The sequence below is a fragment of the Xiphophorus hellerii genome, chromosome 3 (assembly GCF_003331165.1).
Source record: "Xiphophorus hellerii strain 12219 chromosome 3, Xiphophorus_hellerii-4.1, whole genome shotgun sequence".
NCBI classification, from domain to species: Eukaryota; Metazoa; Chordata; class Actinopteri; order Cyprinodontiformes; family Poeciliidae; genus Xiphophorus; species Xiphophorus hellerii.
The window spans coordinates 18,458,928-18,479,601 of record NC_045674.1 but is presented as its reverse complement, the minus strand read 5'-3'; the positions used below and the strand labels follow the sequence as shown (position 1 = coordinate 18,479,601).

The 20,674-nt window shown below is 38.2% G+C and overlaps 1 protein-coding gene and 1 long non-coding RNA gene across 2 annotated transcripts; both read left to right on the top strand.

The window, feature by feature from the left end:
- The first annotated feature begins 7,670 nt into the window (after positions 1-7,670).
- twist1b (twist family bHLH transcription factor 1b) lies at positions 7,671-8,713 on the top strand. The gene is made up of 2 exons (XM_032555128.1): positions 7,671-8,415; positions 8,578-8,713. Exon 1 carries the CDS (start codon positions 7,856-7,858, stop codon positions 8,363-8,365), a length of 510 nt encoding a protein of 169 aa, XP_032411019.1. The 5' UTR covers positions 7,671-7,855; the 3' UTR covers positions 8,366-8,415; positions 8,578-8,713.
- Positions 8,714-10,393: 1,680 nt separating this feature from the next.
- LOC116714342 (uncharacterized) lies at positions 10,394-18,770 on the top strand. The gene is made up of 2 exons (XR_004338042.1): positions 10,394-10,653; positions 16,448-18,770. It is a non-coding gene; the product is annotated as an uncharacterized LOC116714342 (long non-coding RNA).
- Positions 18,771-20,674: the final 1,904 nt, after the last annotated feature.

Here is a 20,674-nt window from a genome sequence, read left to right as displayed (position 1 = left end):
CACGATTAGAACCTGCAACATCAAAGCACTCGGCTTTCAAAGGCTTTCTTTTTACAGCTAACTTCAGGAGTCCTGGCTCCTGTGTGTCCAGACAGCTTTTATAAAGGACTGTTTTCATCATCACCTCCCAATTCAACACCCCAAATCCTCCTCCGCCACCACTGCACCTCTGCTATCAGAAAAATCATGTTACTCTCTCTGGATTTGTCTTGAGTGAGACATTTTGAAACTGTTGCTGAGGAAAAAAACGTACAGCTCTGGTACTTGACCTTGATAGTCTAGAAAGGGTTGATTAGGAGCTATCAGCAGCTCCTTTTTGAAGAACGCACTTCTGTCTTTTCTCATCCCGCTCGGTTGATCCATCTTGGCGAGCTGGCACCGGACCAGTTGTGGCTGGCTTTTTAATGGAGTGAACATGACTATTGCTGTCAATTGTGGGGGAGACTTATACGTGCGGAGGACCTCGGTTTGTTATTTCAATAGATATGAGAGGGCCGATAAAGAAAGGCGGCCGTCCGAGGGCCAGAGCTGAAAAAATAAGACGGGGTCTCTGCGGATCTGCAACTGACTCGGTGAGTAAGAGCCAGAGTCGGGTCTGCCTTGACGTGACCTCTGGGAGGGGCACCTAATGACTCCTGGGGGTCACTCCTGACTGCTGTGTCAAATTGCATGAGTCAGTCATTTACATTAGCCTTTACAATAACACCCCCTCAATGCAAAGTGATAAGAATGAAAAATGTCTTTACCAGTTATTTTGCCGCTGCTGCAGGAAGAGAAAAAAAGCCGCTATCGTCACATGGTCGTACAGTATGTGTCATTTATCTCCTTCTTTTGCACTTGTACTTGTCATTCCAAGAGTATCTCTGTAAGTGACCGATGAAGGTTTACTCTTTATTAAAGATCAACACTGGAGGAGATGTCCTCTGATGACATCATATTTTCGGGAAGCAGCTGTGTTTTCTCATGGTTACTTCAGCAGAAAGTTGAATTCTGCAGAGAAATCTGCTGAAAAACATAAACCTACTGTGCACGTCTATTATAGTTTAAGACTTGTTTCTTTTAAAAGTGCCAAAAACTGACTTTATTATATAATGTATAAACCAGCTGCAGGACAGCTGGGACAGCTCTAGCAATTAGGTCATTGAAACAGTGCTTTTCATAAGTATTCACACCCTTTAAACTTTTTCCCCATTGTGCGACAACTACAAACTTGAATGTGTTTTTAGGAATTTTATGTGACAGACCAAAACAGAGACGCGTTTAATTATTTTTCAAAAATTTTACAAATAAAAATCTGAAAAGTGTACCATGCATATTTATCCAGGCCCTGTGAGTCAATACTTTTTGGAACCCTTTTCTCCTATAAGCTTAAAATCATTAATAAACTTTACGTATTTAGAGACAGAACTTTTGTCCATTATTCTTTGAAAGCTCAGAATGATGTCAGTGCTAGCTTTCCACCATACATAGCTGTTATAATATTGGACAAGTTACATTTTGGTCTCATTTTGGTCTTCTTCCACGTCCTGGCTGTAGCACCTGCATTGCTTTTGGCGAACTACTTATAGCTTTTGTTCTTGACTCTCTTCTTGTCACACTTCCATAAAACCAAGATTCATGGAGTGCATGACTACTCGTTGTTCTGTCAGAAGATTTTCCCACCTGAGGCCTGGATCTCTGTAGCTCCATGGGGCTCTTCTCTGCTTCTCTGACTAATGCTACTCTTGACATCTGTCAATTTGGGTGGAGAGTATAGGTATAAATTTGTAATTTGTTTCTATTTTCAAGCGCTCCATGAGACATTCAAAACCCTTTTCCCCAAACCCCCCTCCTGAGCCCCAACCCATTTCCCCTACCAAGTAACACATTTCCTCCATGACCTGTCTGCTGTATTTCTAGGTCTTCATCACGCTATTTGTTGTCTAATACCTCTGACAAACCTCAGAGGGTCCCACAGAACAGGTGTCCACATAGTAAACGTGATTCACTAATTGGGTTAAACTGTGTTACACTGAGGGGTATGAGAGTAGAGTGGCTGGGTGAATGTGAATCCCTGGATGTGGACTTTGGTGTCACAATATGACAAAATGGAAGAAGGACTTGTACAAGAGTCAATTAGGCAGGCTTCCATATAATTATTAGAATGATAAAAGTGTGTTCTAATAATAACCAATCCATCCATTTTCTACACCCATTTATCCCTGGCAGGGTCGTGGGGGGTTGATTCTTATCTTCAGCAGTTGGTTGTTGAGATGCAAGTTTCACTTGGAACAACCTGTCAGTCCATTAAAGTGCAACACAGAGACACAAAAGGCAAACAACTATATGTAAGGGCAATTCAGAGGAACCAGTAACCTAACATATTTTTAGACAATGAAAGGATACAAGAGAACCTGAAGAGAATCCACACAGAAAAAGATAACACACAAACTCCAGAGCCAGGATTCCGAAATGCTCAAGTAATGTGTTGATTTTGCTTTTTTTTCCTGGATGACTGACAGTAATTTTGATTTCAAGAGTGAATTAATCAAAAGAACACAGTCACTAATTGTTGTATCATTGTCTTAAATCAGGGGTGTCGAACTCCAGTCCTCAAGGGCCGCTGTCCTGCAACTTTTAGATGTGCCTCTGCTGCACCACACCTGAATAGAATAATTAGGTCATTAAGGCTCTGGAGAACTGATCTACACAAGGAGGAGGTCATTAAGCAATTTCATTCCAGTGTTTTGTACTTGTGGCACATCTAAAAACTGCAGGACAGCGGCCCTCGAGGACTGGAGTTTGACACCTGTGTCTTAAATGCTTCAAGCCACTAGTGTCTTTGTTCTTCTCCAGTCTGCTTATTATGATCCCAGTCAGAAATAGAAATGCTAATACGACCACTGGCATGTTTCTGGTTTAAACTTGACCTCGCTGATTACTGTTCTTTATACAACTGTACTTTTTAACAATACAACATTTGTCTAAAAGAGTGGGAGGCTTTTTCAATCTATTTCTCATTCCATTCCACTGTGCTCCCATGGTTAAAAGAAAATTCTCTTTGTGAGGTTTTACTTAATATTCAGTCTTGTTTTTTCTTACTAGCTACTTTTTTTTTTTGTCAAAGTAGCAAACATTCACTGTCATCCCGATTGTTTTTCTTATGGTCAGAGGGTTTCAAAATTGTCTTTAGTTATTGGGTGTGGTCTCTGGTAGCCAATGTATTAGCACAAAAAGGGAAAATGTAACAAGAAAAACAATTTGTTAAGAACCATGTATGACCCCAGGATTCTGACAACATGTTAATTTATGTGTTTCTGTCTTTGGATTTTTTTAAAAAATTTTTTATAAATGTCGTGCATTTAAGGGATTAAGTTTGGCTGGTGCTGCATTGAATAAAAATACCAATTTGCAATATAATATTAACCACACATTCATCCCTCATTATCTTGCACATTATAGGAAAGTCTGAAAAAGGACTTTTGTAAATTTAAATTCTTAGTTTTGGGATTTGGGCTACTATTGGTTGCAACACAGCACATTGAAAAAGTAAAAGATGTGCACATCAGAACATATGATATGCACATCAAAACTACACTAGGTTTTTCTAGTGTAGTTTTGCGTTCTGCCATACAAGTCTAGTGAGAAGTTTGTATTTATCCATTATGGGAGTGGATGCCTTGTGTATGCTGGGATTTTAATAAAATTTTTGAAGTGATGAAATAATGAATTAAATTATATGGAAAACATTAGTACAGAAACATTAGTACATTAAATTCAAAAATTACATTTTTTAATTTTGAAGCTTTGGGGCATTTATTTTATTTACCCAGGGTCATGGACACACACTTTCAATTATTTAGTCTCCTTCATCAATCCATAAATCATCAACCTATATTGCTGGAACAACTTTATATGTCTAAATTTCAGCCTTCTTGTTGCTGACTGCCGGTGAAGTTGAACCATTTTGAAGTGATTGTCTGTCTTCAGCATTCCAACCCCTTTGTGTAAATCATCATTACCACTGACAGTGAAGCAGTCATTCAGCATAATGCTGCCGCCACCATGCTTGACAGCTGGTGCTCTTCAGTTTCAGACTCTCACTTTGACTTTCAAATGTTGTTGCTTTCACTGTGGATAAGAAGCTAAATCTTTGTATCGTTTAACAGGCAACAGTTGGGTTTATTTCCTTTCTTTATAAAGAAAGGAATATGTCTCTTTATAAAGAGACATATTACCAAAGCCTGAGCCTGGTGCACTGTTGTGACTTTGTGTGGATTAAAGAAACGCATAAATGAAATAAACGTTTTGCATCCAGTTTTTATTTTTAAATGTACTACTGCTGTGTTTTATCATCATTCACAAGGAAAAGAGAATATTTCAAATGCATCATTAGTAACCCCAAAAATATACTGTTGATGTTCTTGAGGATTGTATAATTTTTTAATGTTAAGAATAACATTACATAAGTTAGATTAAAGAATTGAGTATCCTTAAGAAGCAATTATGAAGTACAACCCATCCTCAAATATTTGTACTTACCAATGCTAATGGTTATAAATTTGCTTTGCTTATGAGCCAATTTTAAAGGATGACTACTCCTAAAGTACTTCAAATGACACGTTTATGTGCAGGACTAAACCTTTGTCTCTACTTTCCATTTTAATTTAAGGAGCAGGCTCATCAATCTGTCATATAAACCTTTAGTTTAAATCTCCTGTGTTGTCTGTTCTTTTGCTGAGAGCCCTCCAGATAAGGGAGAGGCCATGGTTACGCAAGTCCGTTGAAAAATCCCTTTCCTTACCTGTGTTGCTGCAGCAGGTAGAGCGTAATGAGATCAGCACCATGGACAGGGGCACAGGACAGGTGTAGTCACCTGAAACACACTCAAGCTGCTCTATTTTGTCATCATAAACAACGAATGACTGCAAATTTAAAACATTAAAAGATGACATTTAGAATTTAGTTTGCAAAGAAGGAATTTTGATCAAAATCACCAGCAAGAATAAATGAGGTGAGGTGGTCATCTGTTCTTGTAAAAAATGTAAAAATTGAAATCTAAAAAAAAAAAAATAATCTCAATCCACACTTAAACAAGCCTGTGCTCCCCTTAGAACAATACCTCACTCTGAGGCCTCCAACAAGATGTAAATGGATGTTTCACTGGTGTTGTGACCTCTGACCCAGAATGCCCCCCTGCTTCCTGAGCCAGATGCTGCTCCTGTGGACCGCAGTCTTCTCAAACCTAAACAAAGTAATCCTCCACTAAACAAGATGGATATTGTATCACCAGCCCTGTTAATGTTGCAGAGCCAAGCACACAGAGCTTCCCTTCTCTCTGCTCTGAATCAGAAAACTTGAACAGCTTCCACTGTGGATTTACAAACACAAATTGTATGGCAATATATTGTATGCTGCTGCATATATAAAGTACTTTGATGGTTATATTTTTGCTGAATGGAAACAAATGTTTCAGGCAAGTTATAATAAAAAAAGAAAAAAAGAAAATTAAAATGCAATTTGATTATATGTTGCATTCAATGCCTTTCAAAAGTATTCATAATCCTTGAACTGCTAAAATATAAATATAGTTTGATGAGGGGTACTGTGATAGACCAACCAAAATAGTGTAACTTTGTGATATGGTAACAAGACACGGTTTTTCTGCTTTTAATTAAATTTTAGAGTGTGGGACGAATACAATCTTCTTCGCTTAACACCTCAAGGTTGTTCAGATTGTACAAAAAGGATGTTTGAACAGCGATTTTTACAAGTCTCGCCACAGATTAATTTTATTGTAGTACTCACTTTATGCTTAGGGCCATTGACCTGTTGGAATCTGAATGTCCACGGGAGTCCAAAATCTTTTGTCTCTACTGGGTTTTTGTGATGGATTGCCCTCTAGTTAGCACCATCAATCTTCCTATCAACTCTGCTTGTCTTTTGCTGCCAGAGGAAAAGCATCGCAATGGCATGATGCTGCCAACAGGATGTTTCACCTGGTGTTCATGGTGATGTGCAGCATACCACAACATTTAACATATTTGCTGTGCCCCCTGCATGGCTAGTGGAAACCATTATTTCTTATGACTTCCTTTTTACAGTGGCTTTCTTTGGCCACTCTTTTCAGTTCTGTTTTTGCTCAATCTGTCACTTCAGGTGGATAGAGTTCATGTCTTGGTAGGTTTGCAGTGGTGCTGTGCCCTTTCCAGTGCGCTCCAGAAAATGCTCTGTGAGACGTTCAAAGTTTTTTTTGTTTTTTTTTTTAAACCTAAATCTGCTTTAAACTTCTCCTCCAAATTTTTGTTGACATTTCTGATGGATTACTTGGTCTTCACAATGCTTTTCTTTTTTCTTTTCTTCACTAAATCTACTTTAACAAACATTTGAGGCCATCACAGAGCAGCCGTTTCATCCCAACTAGACTTCTGAAAGCAGCTGGACTGGAAATTATTCAAGGGTATCAAAGTGAAGGTGCTGAATACAAATGCTTGCCATAATTTTCAGATTTTTGAAAACCATGTATCATCATAATTCCTCTTCCGAATCGTGCATTACTTCACGTTGGTCTATTGTACAATATTTTAACAGCTGCCACTAAAGTTTGTGGATTTTTGATAACAAAATCAGAAAATTTTCCAGAGGGTGTAAAAAACGTTTGCAAACCATTGTGGTTAAAATTAGTTTAACCCTGAAATGTCAATCTCAAGATTTATGAGAGTATTTCCTAAAATCTAAATATATTTCAAAAACCTTTGATTTTATTAATCCAGCTTAAAAAGAGTGACTACAATATTACACAAAATATTACAGACATCTCAACTTTTATTTCTGTAAATTTAGGCCATTATGAACCACAGCTAATGAAAATCCCAAATTCAGGTTTTCAGTTTTCTGTTAGACAAATAAAAAGTATTTTTATGGAGAAGTATGTTCTACACAATCATGCAAAAACCTGCATGACCATTATCCATTGGACAGTCACTGACAATCTCCACAAGGGGGACAAGTCACAAAAGGTAATTGGGAAACAAGCTTGATGTTAACAAAGTACTGTATGCAAGCATGCCATTAGAAAATTGAGTGAAAGGAAAAAGTGTGCTAGAATCCATTAATTCATACAAAAGATCTGACCAAGTACCCTGTGCATTTTCTGTAGCTCTGCAGTTATCCCTATTGCTTGCCCATCCTTTTTTAACTACACTTTTTTTCTTCCACTCAACTTCCCACAAATATCTACTTATATAGCAATGTGTGAATGTCCATCTTTGTTAGTAATGCCATTTTGTGGTTTACCCTAGGGTGTCAATGACTGTCTGCTGGGCAACTGTCGAGTCAGCAGTCTTCACCATATTGCACAACACATACTATAATGTTTGTTTGTTTACTCCTCTGGTTTCATTTCCATTAGCTGTAAATTATAATCATCTAAATGAACCTAAATAAAGGGTTGAAACACGTCACGTTGTACGGAATGAACTCATCAAACACAAGATTCATTTTGTCAATTGATTTTTTGCTCTAAATTTGTATTTTTGCCACATTAAAATTTAAGTTGCATTTCTAAAAAGTTTAACAAAGAAACTTGAGCTTTCTGCAGAGCTTCTCAAACAGTTTCTCGGATGTTCCCGCCCCTCAATTCGCGTATTTCAACTTCTCAGCCAATCATGTTCTCCCAAACAACAAAAAAGTTTACTACATGTAGCCTATAAGAAGTTCTTAAGTTTCTCAACTAACAGAAGAGTTTTTTCCTCCAAGGAACCTATTTATGGATTGTTTTGCGGTGGATCTTCAGGTGGACCATCTCCCAGACTTCTCATGAGAGGGGAGTGAATTCTCGGACCCCTCTCTGGCCCTACGTCTTCTCAGGTGGGAGATGTCTGAGGAAAATCTGGGGGAAGAGTCGGGAAGCTCCCCCGTCTCTCCTGTGGACAGCCTGAGCAACAGCGAGGGGGAGCCGGACAGGCAGCCGAAGAGAGGCGGCGGGAGGAAGCGGAGGACGAGCAGGAAAAGCGGGGACGACTCGGACAGCCCGACACCGGGGAAAAGAGGGAAGAAGTCCGGCAGCAGCAGTCCCCAGTCCTTCGAGGAGCTCCAGTCGCAGCGGGTGATGGCCAACGTCCGGGAGCGACAGAGGACCCAGTCCCTAAACGAGGCGTTCGCGGCCCTGCGGAAGATTATCCCCACGCTGCCCTCGGACAAACTGAGCAAAATACAAACCTTAAAACTCGCTGCCAGGTACATCGACTTCCTCTGCCAGGTGTTGCAGAGCGACGAGCTGGACTCCAAGATGTCAAGCTGCAGCTATGTGGCTCATGAGAGGCTGAGCTATGCCTTCTCCGTGTGGAGGATGGAGGGAGCTTGGTCCATGTCTACATCTCACTAACATCTGGAGACTTTTTATTATTATTATTATTATTCCTTTTGCCCAAAATGGTACGCTTAAGTTTTGTTCTACTAATATGCATGACCCATAACTGACAAAAAGTGCTGCCAGGGATTCTGAAAATATTATGCAACCTCATAATCCAGTAGTTGAAAGCTTAGTTTGCCTCTCTGCAAAGTTTCATGGCAAATAACCCGTTATCTAACCTACAGGTGACTGCTGAATCTATGAAATTCTGAAGGGATATTCTGGAGGAGTCCAATGCTGGAAACATGGGATCAACCAAACCAAAGACGACTCTGTGGCTCTGCATGCATGAGGACTGTGTGTGTATATATATATATATATATATATATATATATATATATATATATATATATATATATATATATATATATATATATATATATATAGATAGATATATATATATATATATATATGCGTGCATGCGTGCGCGCGTGTGTGTGTGTGGAAAGAGGAAGAGGTCCCTATTGCTGGGGCCCCATTTTAATGAGCTTTCATGTTGTTGAATGTAACGAATGTTACAAATATATGTCATTTTTATTTCTTTCTCTACCTTGTTGAATGCATACATTTGGACTTATTTCTGTGGAGATCAAATTACATGGCTCACGGCTGACTTTGTGGAATTAACCTGTGCAAAAAAAAGAAAGAAAAGAGAAAAAAAAGAAAGGCAGAGAGAAAGAGAACTTTCAGAATGCAATTATTTATTTATTGGTGAAACCTGTTGCCTTGAGAAATAAATCCTGTGTCTGGAATGGAAAAAGAAGTAAAAAAAAAAAAAAACTCATTCCATTTTTTATATTACCTTGTTTTCAGTAAATGTTTGTATATGTTTTTGCAATAAAGAAAAAGACGATGGGAAATATCACTTTGACATCACTTTGACTTTTTTTTTTACCCCCAAGTTTTATTATATTAATTTGTACGATAATTCTCAGAAAACTGGTATATAAATTATGAAGATTTCATGCGTGCCTGATATGAAATGCGCTTACACTTGGGTACTTGGATAAAAATGAATGACACCACATGAGCTGCATTGTATAGATCACTGGGTTTGCACTTGGCTGCTTTCGAGTGCAAAATAGTTAGAAAGAAACCTGTCTACTGCTGGCGCAGAATTTGAAAATAATGACCAAAAAAATTTGATAGGTTCCTCGTAACTCCTTCTTCTTTCTTTTTTTTTTTTTTTAAATACAACTGATTAAATTTAGGAGGCGTTTTATTAAAGAATTGGCAGACTGCAGCTTTAAAAAAAATCCCTGCTTTTACAGAATTACATTTTAATTAAATATCTAAAAGCGTTCCCAGTCTCTCTTTTCCTCGCTGTGTTTACAGTTGGATTAAAGTCTGTGCCTGCAGCTCTCTTTTGTAAGTAAGTTATACTGAGGTCATGTCAGCCTGCTAGTGGCCCAGCCTCTTGCTTGAACGTTCAGGAGCTTTATTTTATCCTGCATGTAAGTTTTTAGCAGCACCAAGCTTTTTTTTTTTTTTTTTTCGTGTGAACCTGGCGATCCGCATGCGCATCGCCCCTGACAAATATGGCACTCCCGATTATTGTCAGTAAATAAATCTTTCAGTGGCCACTGTTATCGCGTAGTGATTGATCTCCGCCGATCTGGGAAAATGTTCCTCGCTGTCCAAATCAAAGTGCGCGCGCGGTCGTAGGTGTGTAATTGGCTCGCGAGGCATGTATGGAATTCCCAGATGTCTATGAAACCCAAGAAGGCCGCGAAGGTGCGCGGCTAGAAGTCTGCACGTAAAGGCACAAACACGGAGCAAAGCACACGGGGCCAGGACTGAGAGAGCGGCTGGGAATTCAGCTCAGGGAAAGGAACACATTCTGAGCTGTTTTGGTGGTATAAAAAGTTCATCGTTTTTGAAAGCATTTCATCAATTGCAGCCCCTCATGCAATGTAAAAAAAAAAAAAAAAAAAGTTCCTTCCCCTTCTCTCAGAAGAGAGGAGTTGGCAACTGACACGATGCAGAGGCTCAGAATGAAACCTATTTAGAACAGATGTTAGTATTTTTAAAAAAAGTCACGTGAAATGAGCAGATGTTCAGAGTGTGCAGAGGCTCGCCGGGCAGCGCATAGCTCTGCAGAGAGAGCTCCGAGCTGCTCGGTTTCGGCCCTCTTTCTCTGACCTTTAAAGAAGCACTTTCAATAATCACCTCAAATTTGATATTGATTTGGATTATTAAAAGGGAATATCTCCAGGAAACAACCCGGATCTGACCGGCTGCCTTTGCTCAGACTATAAAAGGTAAGATGAAAACAGTGAGGGGGAGAGCCTGCCGCTACTCGTGGCTGTGTGGGGACTTGCTTGTATGTTTGGCTGTAACGCAAAACGCTCAAATGAAGGACAGGATGTTTTGAAAAGAATCCAACACGAAAAGGTCCTGCTTCAGTCGAAGTCTAGTGGAGCTACTTCGTAGGGTGTGTGTGTGTGTGTGTGTGTGGGGGGGGGGGGGTGTGTGTGTGTGTGTGACTGTGTCTGGAAGAAGAAGGAGGCCCTAAAAGGGGGAGAGTATCCGAGAAACGGGGCAAAGATTTATCATCCAACCTTTGAGAAAAAAAAGAACGAATGATGGATTGAGCCTGACGCACATTACAGCAGAGCTGTCAAAGATGGATGTTTATATAAATATACATGCTCTCACTGTTGAAAAAAAAATCATATTTAGAAGAAGAAAAATGTTTAAGGTTCTTCTGTTTCAACTGGAAAATTATTATTATTATTATTAATTATTATTATTATTATTATTATTATTATTATTATTATTATTATTATTATTGTCAGATAGCCCCTAGTATACAAAACACCAGCACCATTTATTTTATTAGTTTTTACTAGTACAAAATATTTTTATTTCAGCCTCAACAGTTCAGTACTTTCAAGTGTCAAATTATAGACTCTTAACTGTTTATTTATTTATATTAGTTTGATAGTGAATTAGAATTAAAGTCTCTATGATTGCATTCCCCCTGTGTAAGATATATATATATATATATATATATATATATATATATATATATATATATATATATATATATATATATATATATATATATATATATATATATATAATTCTGACTTGGAGTGGGCTTAGAAACAGGGCTAACATAGTAGTTATTTAAGAAGTTGAGCTGCAAGGCTAAAAAAAATGCTGCTACGGATTTAAAGCACAAAAACAGATGAGAGGCTAAACAGAGACAGACAGCGACAGTCCAAACCTGCTGAATAAATAGATAATGTGACTGATTGCTGAGAAGGTGCAACATGTTTTAATGTGAAAGGAATTTTAGTTGTTCACACAAGTAGGAACCAACAAAAAACAATGTAAATTATTTTTAAAAACGATACTCAGTGGGCATTTTGTTAGTGTACACAGAAAATGATGTCCTTGTTGAAGATTGTTAATAAATAATATAAAAGTTTTTCCGTCTACAACTGCTACCTTCAGATGTAGACAATGTTTCCTCCTGAAAGTATTTTTGAAGGAAGTTAGACAAAAACAGCAAAATTAGAACATACTTAAAAATTAATAAAATATTCTATAGCCTCTATCCACCATTGGTCATCTGACCTTTCATGCTTTTAGATTTGAACAGACCAATGTATATCCCAACGTCTGATTTGGTACTTTTAATTAATATATTCAGAGCTTATACATGGCAAATTATTGATGTTGAATAACTTTACTTTGTCATTCGATTCTATGGTATGCGTGAGTCTCAAATGCACAATAAATATGCTTTTTTATTTATTCCATTTTATTTTACATGGAGGCACAGGTGTATTTCAAAGAACAAGGGGCCACACCTAATTTCTAAGCATATGATTATGATCTGAACCCAAAAACATATTTTAAAAGATGTGCCAGTGAGTTTTCCCCGCAAAGTATTTAGCCAAGCAACAGAAACTTTTTAATGTTGTTATTGTTTAGTTATTCATTTTACTTCAGACAAAGTTAAAATAATTATGTGCCTCTTTTCTGGTAGAAGCAGAACTTGTTTCAGAATCTAGAATTTGCTTTTTAGAAGGGAATTGCCTACTCTGGCCACTGGTTCGCTGTTTTTCTATACAATTTTGCTTGATTCTGATCTACCTTCAGGAGCTATTTGGGCAGGAGCTTAATCAAATATTGACTACAATCTTCTGAATGAATTAAGTTGCCCTTCATTTTGTGAAACTGCTATTTGAATGGCTATACACAACCTATGTCTTAAAACTTGCCTTTGTGACAACTGATTGCACACAAAAACAGAATTATAAAATCTTTGGATTGTTCAGCAAAAGCAAACAAAGAGTCTGGTAATTCAGAAAAGAATTACCAAGTGTCAATTTAAAAGAATGCTTTTCGCCTTGCCACCACAAGTTGCTCTGAATAAATGAGTGATTTCATCTGTGACTGCACCGAGTCGCAGAAAGCAGCTCACAGGCCATAAAATTGGGACAGAGGGATTCTGGTCTAACTGAGTCCAGGACGTCCAAATGACAGTCACAGAGTGTGCACCTTGTGCTTAACCTTTGTTTTGCGTGATGTGTGCCACCCAGGCTGCAGAACAGACGTGGATCGGTGTATTCCAGAGGTATACACAATGATGTCACGAACAGGAAAGGGGCTGGAAAAAGGTTTGGCACCTTTAAGAATTGGCCAGATCTCTCCTCCCAATTGGCTCAGCAGATACGCTGGAATAATAAACAGGCAATCAGAAGGCAGCGTGAGCATACACAAAGGCATTGCAAAACTTTGCAGATAATAAAAGCAGATCTTTCACTTGAGAGCGATGATTATTTGTGCTCCTCAGTTGTCCATAAATAGAGGGCCTCTTACAGGAAGTATAAACATACAGATGAAGTGGAGTCCAAAGCAGTGATTTCAAACGGTTCTGTTTATGTTCAATCAGGACGGGGTGGAACTGTAGCCTTGGTCTTAGCATGAAACACAAAGTATTGTTTCCTGAGGGAAGAAGAGAGGGTTGGAAACTGAGCTGTGCATCTCATAAAAGTCATAAAATATAAGCATGAGTCCTTATATTAAATGCACAGACTCATAAAAATGTTAAACATTCTGTGTTATTCAAAAGTCTCTTAAATTCTAGATTATTGTAGCAGCCACAAACACCTCAGATGTGACCTTTTCACAGTTAGCCACAACAAACGTTTGTTTGAAAGTTTTTATGACCATGAGGTGCTATGATCAAAAGTATTCGAATGTTTGCAAATGTGTCTCACACAAATCTACACTTATTTTTATTAATTCAATAGCTTTTAAAATAATCCAAAATTAAGTCGTGATTAGTCCAAACTTTAAACAGTGAATACTGAGTCTTTGTTCTGGAGAATCTCTATTTGTGTGCAAGCTTTAAAGGGGAGAATAGCTGGTAACAAAGTTTTATATACAACAATGATTAGATGGATTTCCATTAACCATAGAATTGCGCAAAATCAAATTGCGAAAATAAATTTGCTCAATAGAAACATGCTAATTTAGAAAAAACTCATTGTTTGATAAAAACGTTTTGCGCTAGTCTTTTCAGCCATATCGAAATAGATGTATTTCGCCAAATTGCAATGAAAACATTTTTTTTTGCATCACTTGCTCAACAGCTGAACATTACTAAATGCATAAACCACATGAAGTAGTAAGGGGAGAATGTTTGGTGTTTTTGTTAGTTTCTTTTTCAGACAATGTGAGCTCTTAAAGCATCACACAGTTCATAAAAAGTTGTGTTATTTGAATGTTTTGAATCTCATCTGAAAAATTGCAGACTACAATTTTTCCCAAAACGATGCACATGTAGACACTTCAAAGTTTAAGGGGCTTGTTGCTCTAACACCTGAATAAGACGTTGATGTCTCATCATGGTTGAATTATGAATATATCTAACTGTTTACCTGCATTGTTGCCAAGATTTTTAATGACTGGTGAACAAGCTCATTCGGTGCCTTATTTAATAGAAACACTGCAATCTCAAAAATTTGTTTTTTTGACTTTAGAAGAAAACAGAAAAAGATTTGTGCACGTTTGTAATACATAGTAATACATAATAGAAATACAGCTAATGGGTACATATCTCTTCTCTCTCTGAATTCAATTAAGTGGTGTAAAATAATAATGTATTCAATTGTGCGACATGGTCACATGCTTTGCAAATTCCATCCAATTGGCTGCCTGAGAACAGCAGATTTCTTAGATTCGGGATTAGACATGAAATGAATCAGCACCGCAAAAAGCCTCATCCAGAACTTCTCAAGATTCCGACATCGTACACTTTTCTTACCTTTGTCTAATTTTTGTATAAAGTTTCTGCCACGTTTTACTTATGTTTTTATATTGTCATTGATATGATCTTCATTCAACCCTCAGTCGCTTTGTTTCAGAACAAATTTTCTTTGCTTTTTTTTTTTTTTTTTCATTTGTTTCCAAAGCAATCCAAAGTTGAATACTTTCTAAAGATGTTACAGCCCGAGCTGGTGAGGGCAGCTGCTACTTCTTGCCATGGAACAGTCCACTGGCTGTTCTACAGCAAGCACCAACACTGCTTGGTGCTGAGCCTACTTTGTTGGCTGGGATGTGGACAGCTAGGAGACCCAGTGTGGTTGCCTGATAGGTGACACAAAAAGTCTGGGCCACATTAAGGTGTTCTGATTGATTTGATGAGTTGGGTTTCTGGTCTGAGAAACTGACGTTCTCAGGCGCCTGAACACTTTGAACTCCTCCATGCTTTGGCCCAATTTTCTTCCAAACTTTCCATGCCGAGCTACAGTTTGATATCATACTTCACTAACAGGCCACAACCATCCCAAAAATCCCAGAGAGAGGTCAAAAAAAGTTTGAATAAAGTTAGCTTTGATAATGTTTGAATGAGAGAGCTCTTCCCATTAGTGGGAAGAGTTTTCTCAGTGGATTGCCAAAGGGGTGTTAGGATCTCTGTTTTACTTTGCCTTTATGCTTCTCTTACTAAAAGCAAATTAGTAGAAAATAAGTCTCAGAAAGCTTGTTGATAACGATAGACTTTGCGTGTGTTTTTATTCAGTTTGAAAATAATTTTTATTTTTGTTAGAAATGCAAAATCTCTTTGTTCCTTCTTTACTGACTGAAACTTTCACTGTAATAGGTAAATAATTCATCTTTCAGGACTGATTTTTGACAGGTTTTCACATAAGAATGATTCTGATGAAAATAATTAAAGTGGCTCTAAATTTGCTAGATGATTTCCACAAATAAATTAGCAACACAAAGCCTGTATGGGTTTTAATCTAAGCGGTCTTCTCTTTCACGTGAATTTAGGCAGAGCACAATCTGTCCCTTATTGAGGCAATGGAGTGAAATGTGCGGTCCTTGCATATTGCCCCCGGGTGTATAGCAGGCCTCTAATGATGCAGCATCCCTGCTCCTGTCCCTAAAGGCGCTCAACTCCCTGGGTATTAATCCCATTGCCTTCATTAACCTGCTGGCCCACCGGCCCCGGCAGCACTGAGAGCCAGGAGTCTAATCTCATGCTCATAATTGATGTGTTGTTACCTAGAGTTACAAAGATCTCCTTATTCCCCTCGTGTCATTTTAACTTTACTCTCATTCAGATAATCAGGCTCTTAGCAGGGAAGTGGGATCATGGGGAAGCGGGGAAAATCCAACTGGAAATCAGTGGAAAACTTTGTTCCCTGTCCATGTTGATGTTCGGGTATCAATGAACGCACAGAAGAACACCGAATGATAAATCTGCTCGATAAAAATACACACCAAAAACGTTACATAATAATATTAACAATATTTAATTGTTTGTTAAAACATTCACCCTGTGAAACAGCTAACTTTACTGGCTTAAATTCACAACGCATCTGATTCCAGCTCAAGGTGCAAAGTAAAAAGCTATTCTATGTGGCATACTTATTCTCCTTTTAGTGCATTCATAATTCTTCAACAATATTATTTTCCTTAAAACAGAGTTGTAACCAACAGATGATGTGTATATTTTAAATAACATGTCCCCTGGCTTTAATTTTGTGCATGAGATCTGATTCATTTAAATATTTTCTCTCATCCAAGGAGGAGTTTTGGTGCTGGATGGAGACCTCTGACTTCGCTGACCGCAACGCTTCCAGGTCAGGCGACCAAAAACATGACAAGCACGTCGTCAACTCCTGTATGCAACGAATGTATTGCAAAATCTGCTGACAAAATCCACTGTACTGACTTTTATAGCTGTCATTGCTAATTAATCAAGGTGATTGTGAATGCAAATTTCCTTTTGAAAACAGCTTGTTTTTTTTTTTTTACTGTTACTTCATGACTGAATGTGATTGTAAATGAGTTTGTAATATACACATTGTTGATTACACAAACTGAACATCAATTTAAAAATCTTTAAAATAGCAGCCCAGCTCAGTGTTGAAGCAGGACACTCCTGTTGAGAAGCCTGTGCGATTTGTCTCCTCTATCTGCATGCTGTCAGGCTGCTGGCCTCATCCTCCTCTGTTTGCGACCTCAGTGCTAAATCAAGTTCAAAGAGGACCACTGGTGTTTGGCAGATAGTTTTACATGAGGGGCAGGGGCAGGACCATTTGTTTGGTCAACCTCTGGCTCCCTCTTTGATTCGCAGCTATCTGTGACCCCGTGGCAGAGCGGCACCACTTAAGGCTCTTCATTCAGGCACAATGCTCACTGATAAAATCAGCACCGGAACTCACTTTACTTTCAGCCGCTGATTTTCCAGCTATAATATTTACTGAATGTTCAAATTTAGCAACTTTCAAAAATATTCATACCCTTTGATAAGTACATCCAGACATTTCAATGTATTTCATTCTGACTCTGTATTATAGAATCAAGAACCTGTGCATAATTTTACCTACCAAACAAACTCCAGCTGTGTGTAATTTGATTTCCGTATAAATACAGTTGTTCTGCGAAGGCCCCAGATATTTGTTAGGGAACATCAGCAACAGCAAGAAGACCAAAGAAACACAACATATCAGGGATGGAGTTGAGGAGAAGTTTAACACATGGTTAAATTAAAACACAATATCTCCTGTACTGAACAACTCAGAGAGCTCTGCCTTAAGTGACGGGCTGGCTGGGATGCAGTTATGCCCCGATCAGCAGGGACAGAAAAGCTGGATAGAGTTCATGTGAAAATAGGCCGATAATGATTAGAGACTAGGGTGGAGAGTAACCTTCACACAGAACACGTAACCAAAACATACAGCTGGAATATAATCAAGTGGTTTGAATATAAAAGCATATTACTTTCTTTTTTTTTTTTTGGAAAAAAAGTGCAGACCCAACTGAAAAAAAATATACTTGAAAATCTAGCTGACGCTACAAAGCCCTACATCCAACCTGATGGAGCTTGAGATTGGACTAAAGTTTCAGTTTCTAGATGGGCAAAAATATTACAGCTGTAATTGCAGCAAAAAGCTATTTTAAAAAGTGCTGACTTGAGCGCAAATATACTTCTATCACATTTTTACGTAACAAAAATTCGGAATTCTTCCATTTCACAGCTAACTTTGCGTTGGTCTGTCACATAATCCAAATAACCCACACTGACATTTGTGTTTTCTGACATACCAACATTTATTAAAGTTCAGAGGTATGAATAGTTTTGAAGGCACTGTTGGAAGACCTCAAGGCTTCAATAACCACCTCACTTTTAGGTTTATGCCAGATTCAGTTGGTTGATATTTATAAAGTGTATGAAAGAAAAAATAAAATATGTGTTCCTGCACCAAATTCTCATGTTAAAATGCTGTCCCGGTTCTGTTTTGTAAAAATACACCCAGCTATAACAAAGGCATCATCTGTGATGTGATAGCAGCAGTTCAGTTTCCAGCCTTGTTCTGCTGTTTCTCAATCAGTCTGGTGATACAGAACATTTTCCAAAGAAATGCACGTGCCTTCCCCCTGAAGACAACTGAACAAAATTGGAAACCCGTCAGGAAAAATAGTCCTGTGTTTGCTTTGCATTGCAAGTGTGTTATCACGTTAAAAGAATAAATAATGCATTGTTATTTGATACGTGTTGCTGTGGGGCAAAACTGAGGCATTAATAAAATTACATACTGATTCAAAAGAGTCGCTGGCTGCTTCATAGTACAATTGATTTCACATTTGTATGCATTTTGTTTCACGAAAATATGTATTTTTTTTGTAGCTGTTGATGACTTTAGGCTTAAAAAATGTTATTGAAGTGTTATTTGAAATGGTGGACATCATAAAAAAAACAACTCCCTCTGGTTGGGAGACTTTTTTGTAATCTACAGAAAGCTGGATCTTTTCTACTGTCCTTGGAAACAAATGTTTCAGTGAGTAATTCAAGAATTGTTTCCAAAAAATAAAAAAAAAATAAAAAAATAGAGATCTGGCCAAAGCTTTGGATTGGATGTGTTTCAATGAGTCACCTATTTTCCCATTGCACTGCTTTGCTCTCTTGTACTCTTATTTTGGTGCATTTTCCTGACCTTTAACACTTGCCCCAGAGAGATGCAAATGCCCAAAGAACATAATGGCTCCCTTCCTGTGTAAAAACCAGGCCCGTAAAGGAAGATAATTAGAGTTGTCATGACAACAGAGTCCAGCGGGCTGATGGAGCCATGTTCGCTCGCAGAACTTCAAACGGTACCAAAGCTCCACGGGCTGGTACATGGGCTCTGGTTTGAATTACCCACTGACTTACAGCATCTCTCTTCGAATTCGAGATCAATATGGAATACCTCCCCACCTCCACCCCCTGCCTTCCAAAAAAATATCTGAAAACGGAGAAGAAACAGCCCAGTTAGTTCTGGTCCAGACATACACAGAAATCTGGGTTTCATTAGAGACAATTATCTTATCTGTTTCATCTCAATGCTGCCCCAAGGGTTGGCAGGCAGATCACTGAGCTCGGTGCAGTTTGGGAAAGCCCACAGCCAGCCAGAGGCCTGTGGATCAGGTCATTAAAACACTCCTGCCCCTGCTGCTAGTGATAAAATATTTTCATGCTTTTGTAAATAGATTTTCGTCTTTCAACCCCACAGGACACAAAAAACACAACTTTTCTTCTGTAGATGTCCAGGGAAGATGAGGAGTCAGCTGAAACTTTGTTGGCTTTGCTCTAAGGTGGAGCTGCATGAGTTTGTCTTTGCTCGTATCTCAGCATATAGCTGCACTTTATCACTGACACGGACCTGGGTTATTGCAAAGTCCAGTCGACTTTGTTCAATGTCGTGTCTTGAAACGCAGCACAGACACCTGTCAACGCCACACTGCAGTGGTCTATACTTTACTGAGAAACATGAAAAAGTCATGTAGAAATGAACGCAGTTCTCTGAGGTGTTGTTCATGATAAAGTGTGGTTTGAGAAAACATACATGCAGTCTGGAAAGATTTAGAGGAGCAAATCTTTTATGTCCTTTCATTTGTTTTGAAGCTGTATATTACTGTATATTAATCACCTGAGAGAGAAGAAGACAGACATATTCACTCTATTACGAGGTAACATAGTATTGCTCTATTTTTTTAAATTACCCATTCGAATTTCAACAAAATTAATTCAAATAATTCAAAATACATTTTGTTATAGATTAACATTAGAATGAAAGAAAGGTTTGAGCTGGTGACGTGTTGCCTGTGAATGAGCCAGCTTTTAAAGGCGACTCCAGGTAGCCCCAGAATGAAAACATAACAATGCAAGAAAAAAGCATCATGAAATGGAAACCCACGCGTGTAGGATTCAAAGTGCTCTTGCAAAATATCCACACTGCTCTGTACTCAACAATCCTCCATAGTCTGAGTAGAATATTTTTTATAACAGCAAGTAAAGCCAAGGATCTTAGCCACATTACCAAGTTCCTCAACCAGTTTGTTAGCATTTTAACAAGCAAACTACTCCATTGTTTTTGTAAACAGTTATTTGACCACCCAGAGCTTTGAAATGTCTGGGTGTCATAGACAATCAGTTGACACATTCATCTGAAAAAATAAATACAACAAGGTAGCAAAGGCAACACACTGTACTTTCATGATGTTGAGCAGTGTGAATGCTGCACTCCTTATGCCAATGGTAGGAGTGCTTCAAAGGCAACACTAACTAATGTCACAGGACTTACTGTTCCAATGTAAAATAAACAGTTTTATTTTCTCTTATTTGAATGCTATTTGTAACATGAAAAATTCAGTGTGAACGCAATTAATCCTGGCGTCATTCAACAATTCTCTGGGGGTGAATGAAAAATATAAACTTTGGTACTTTGTACATAAAAGCATTGTGAAATTTAAGTGAAAAAGTGAGTAAAA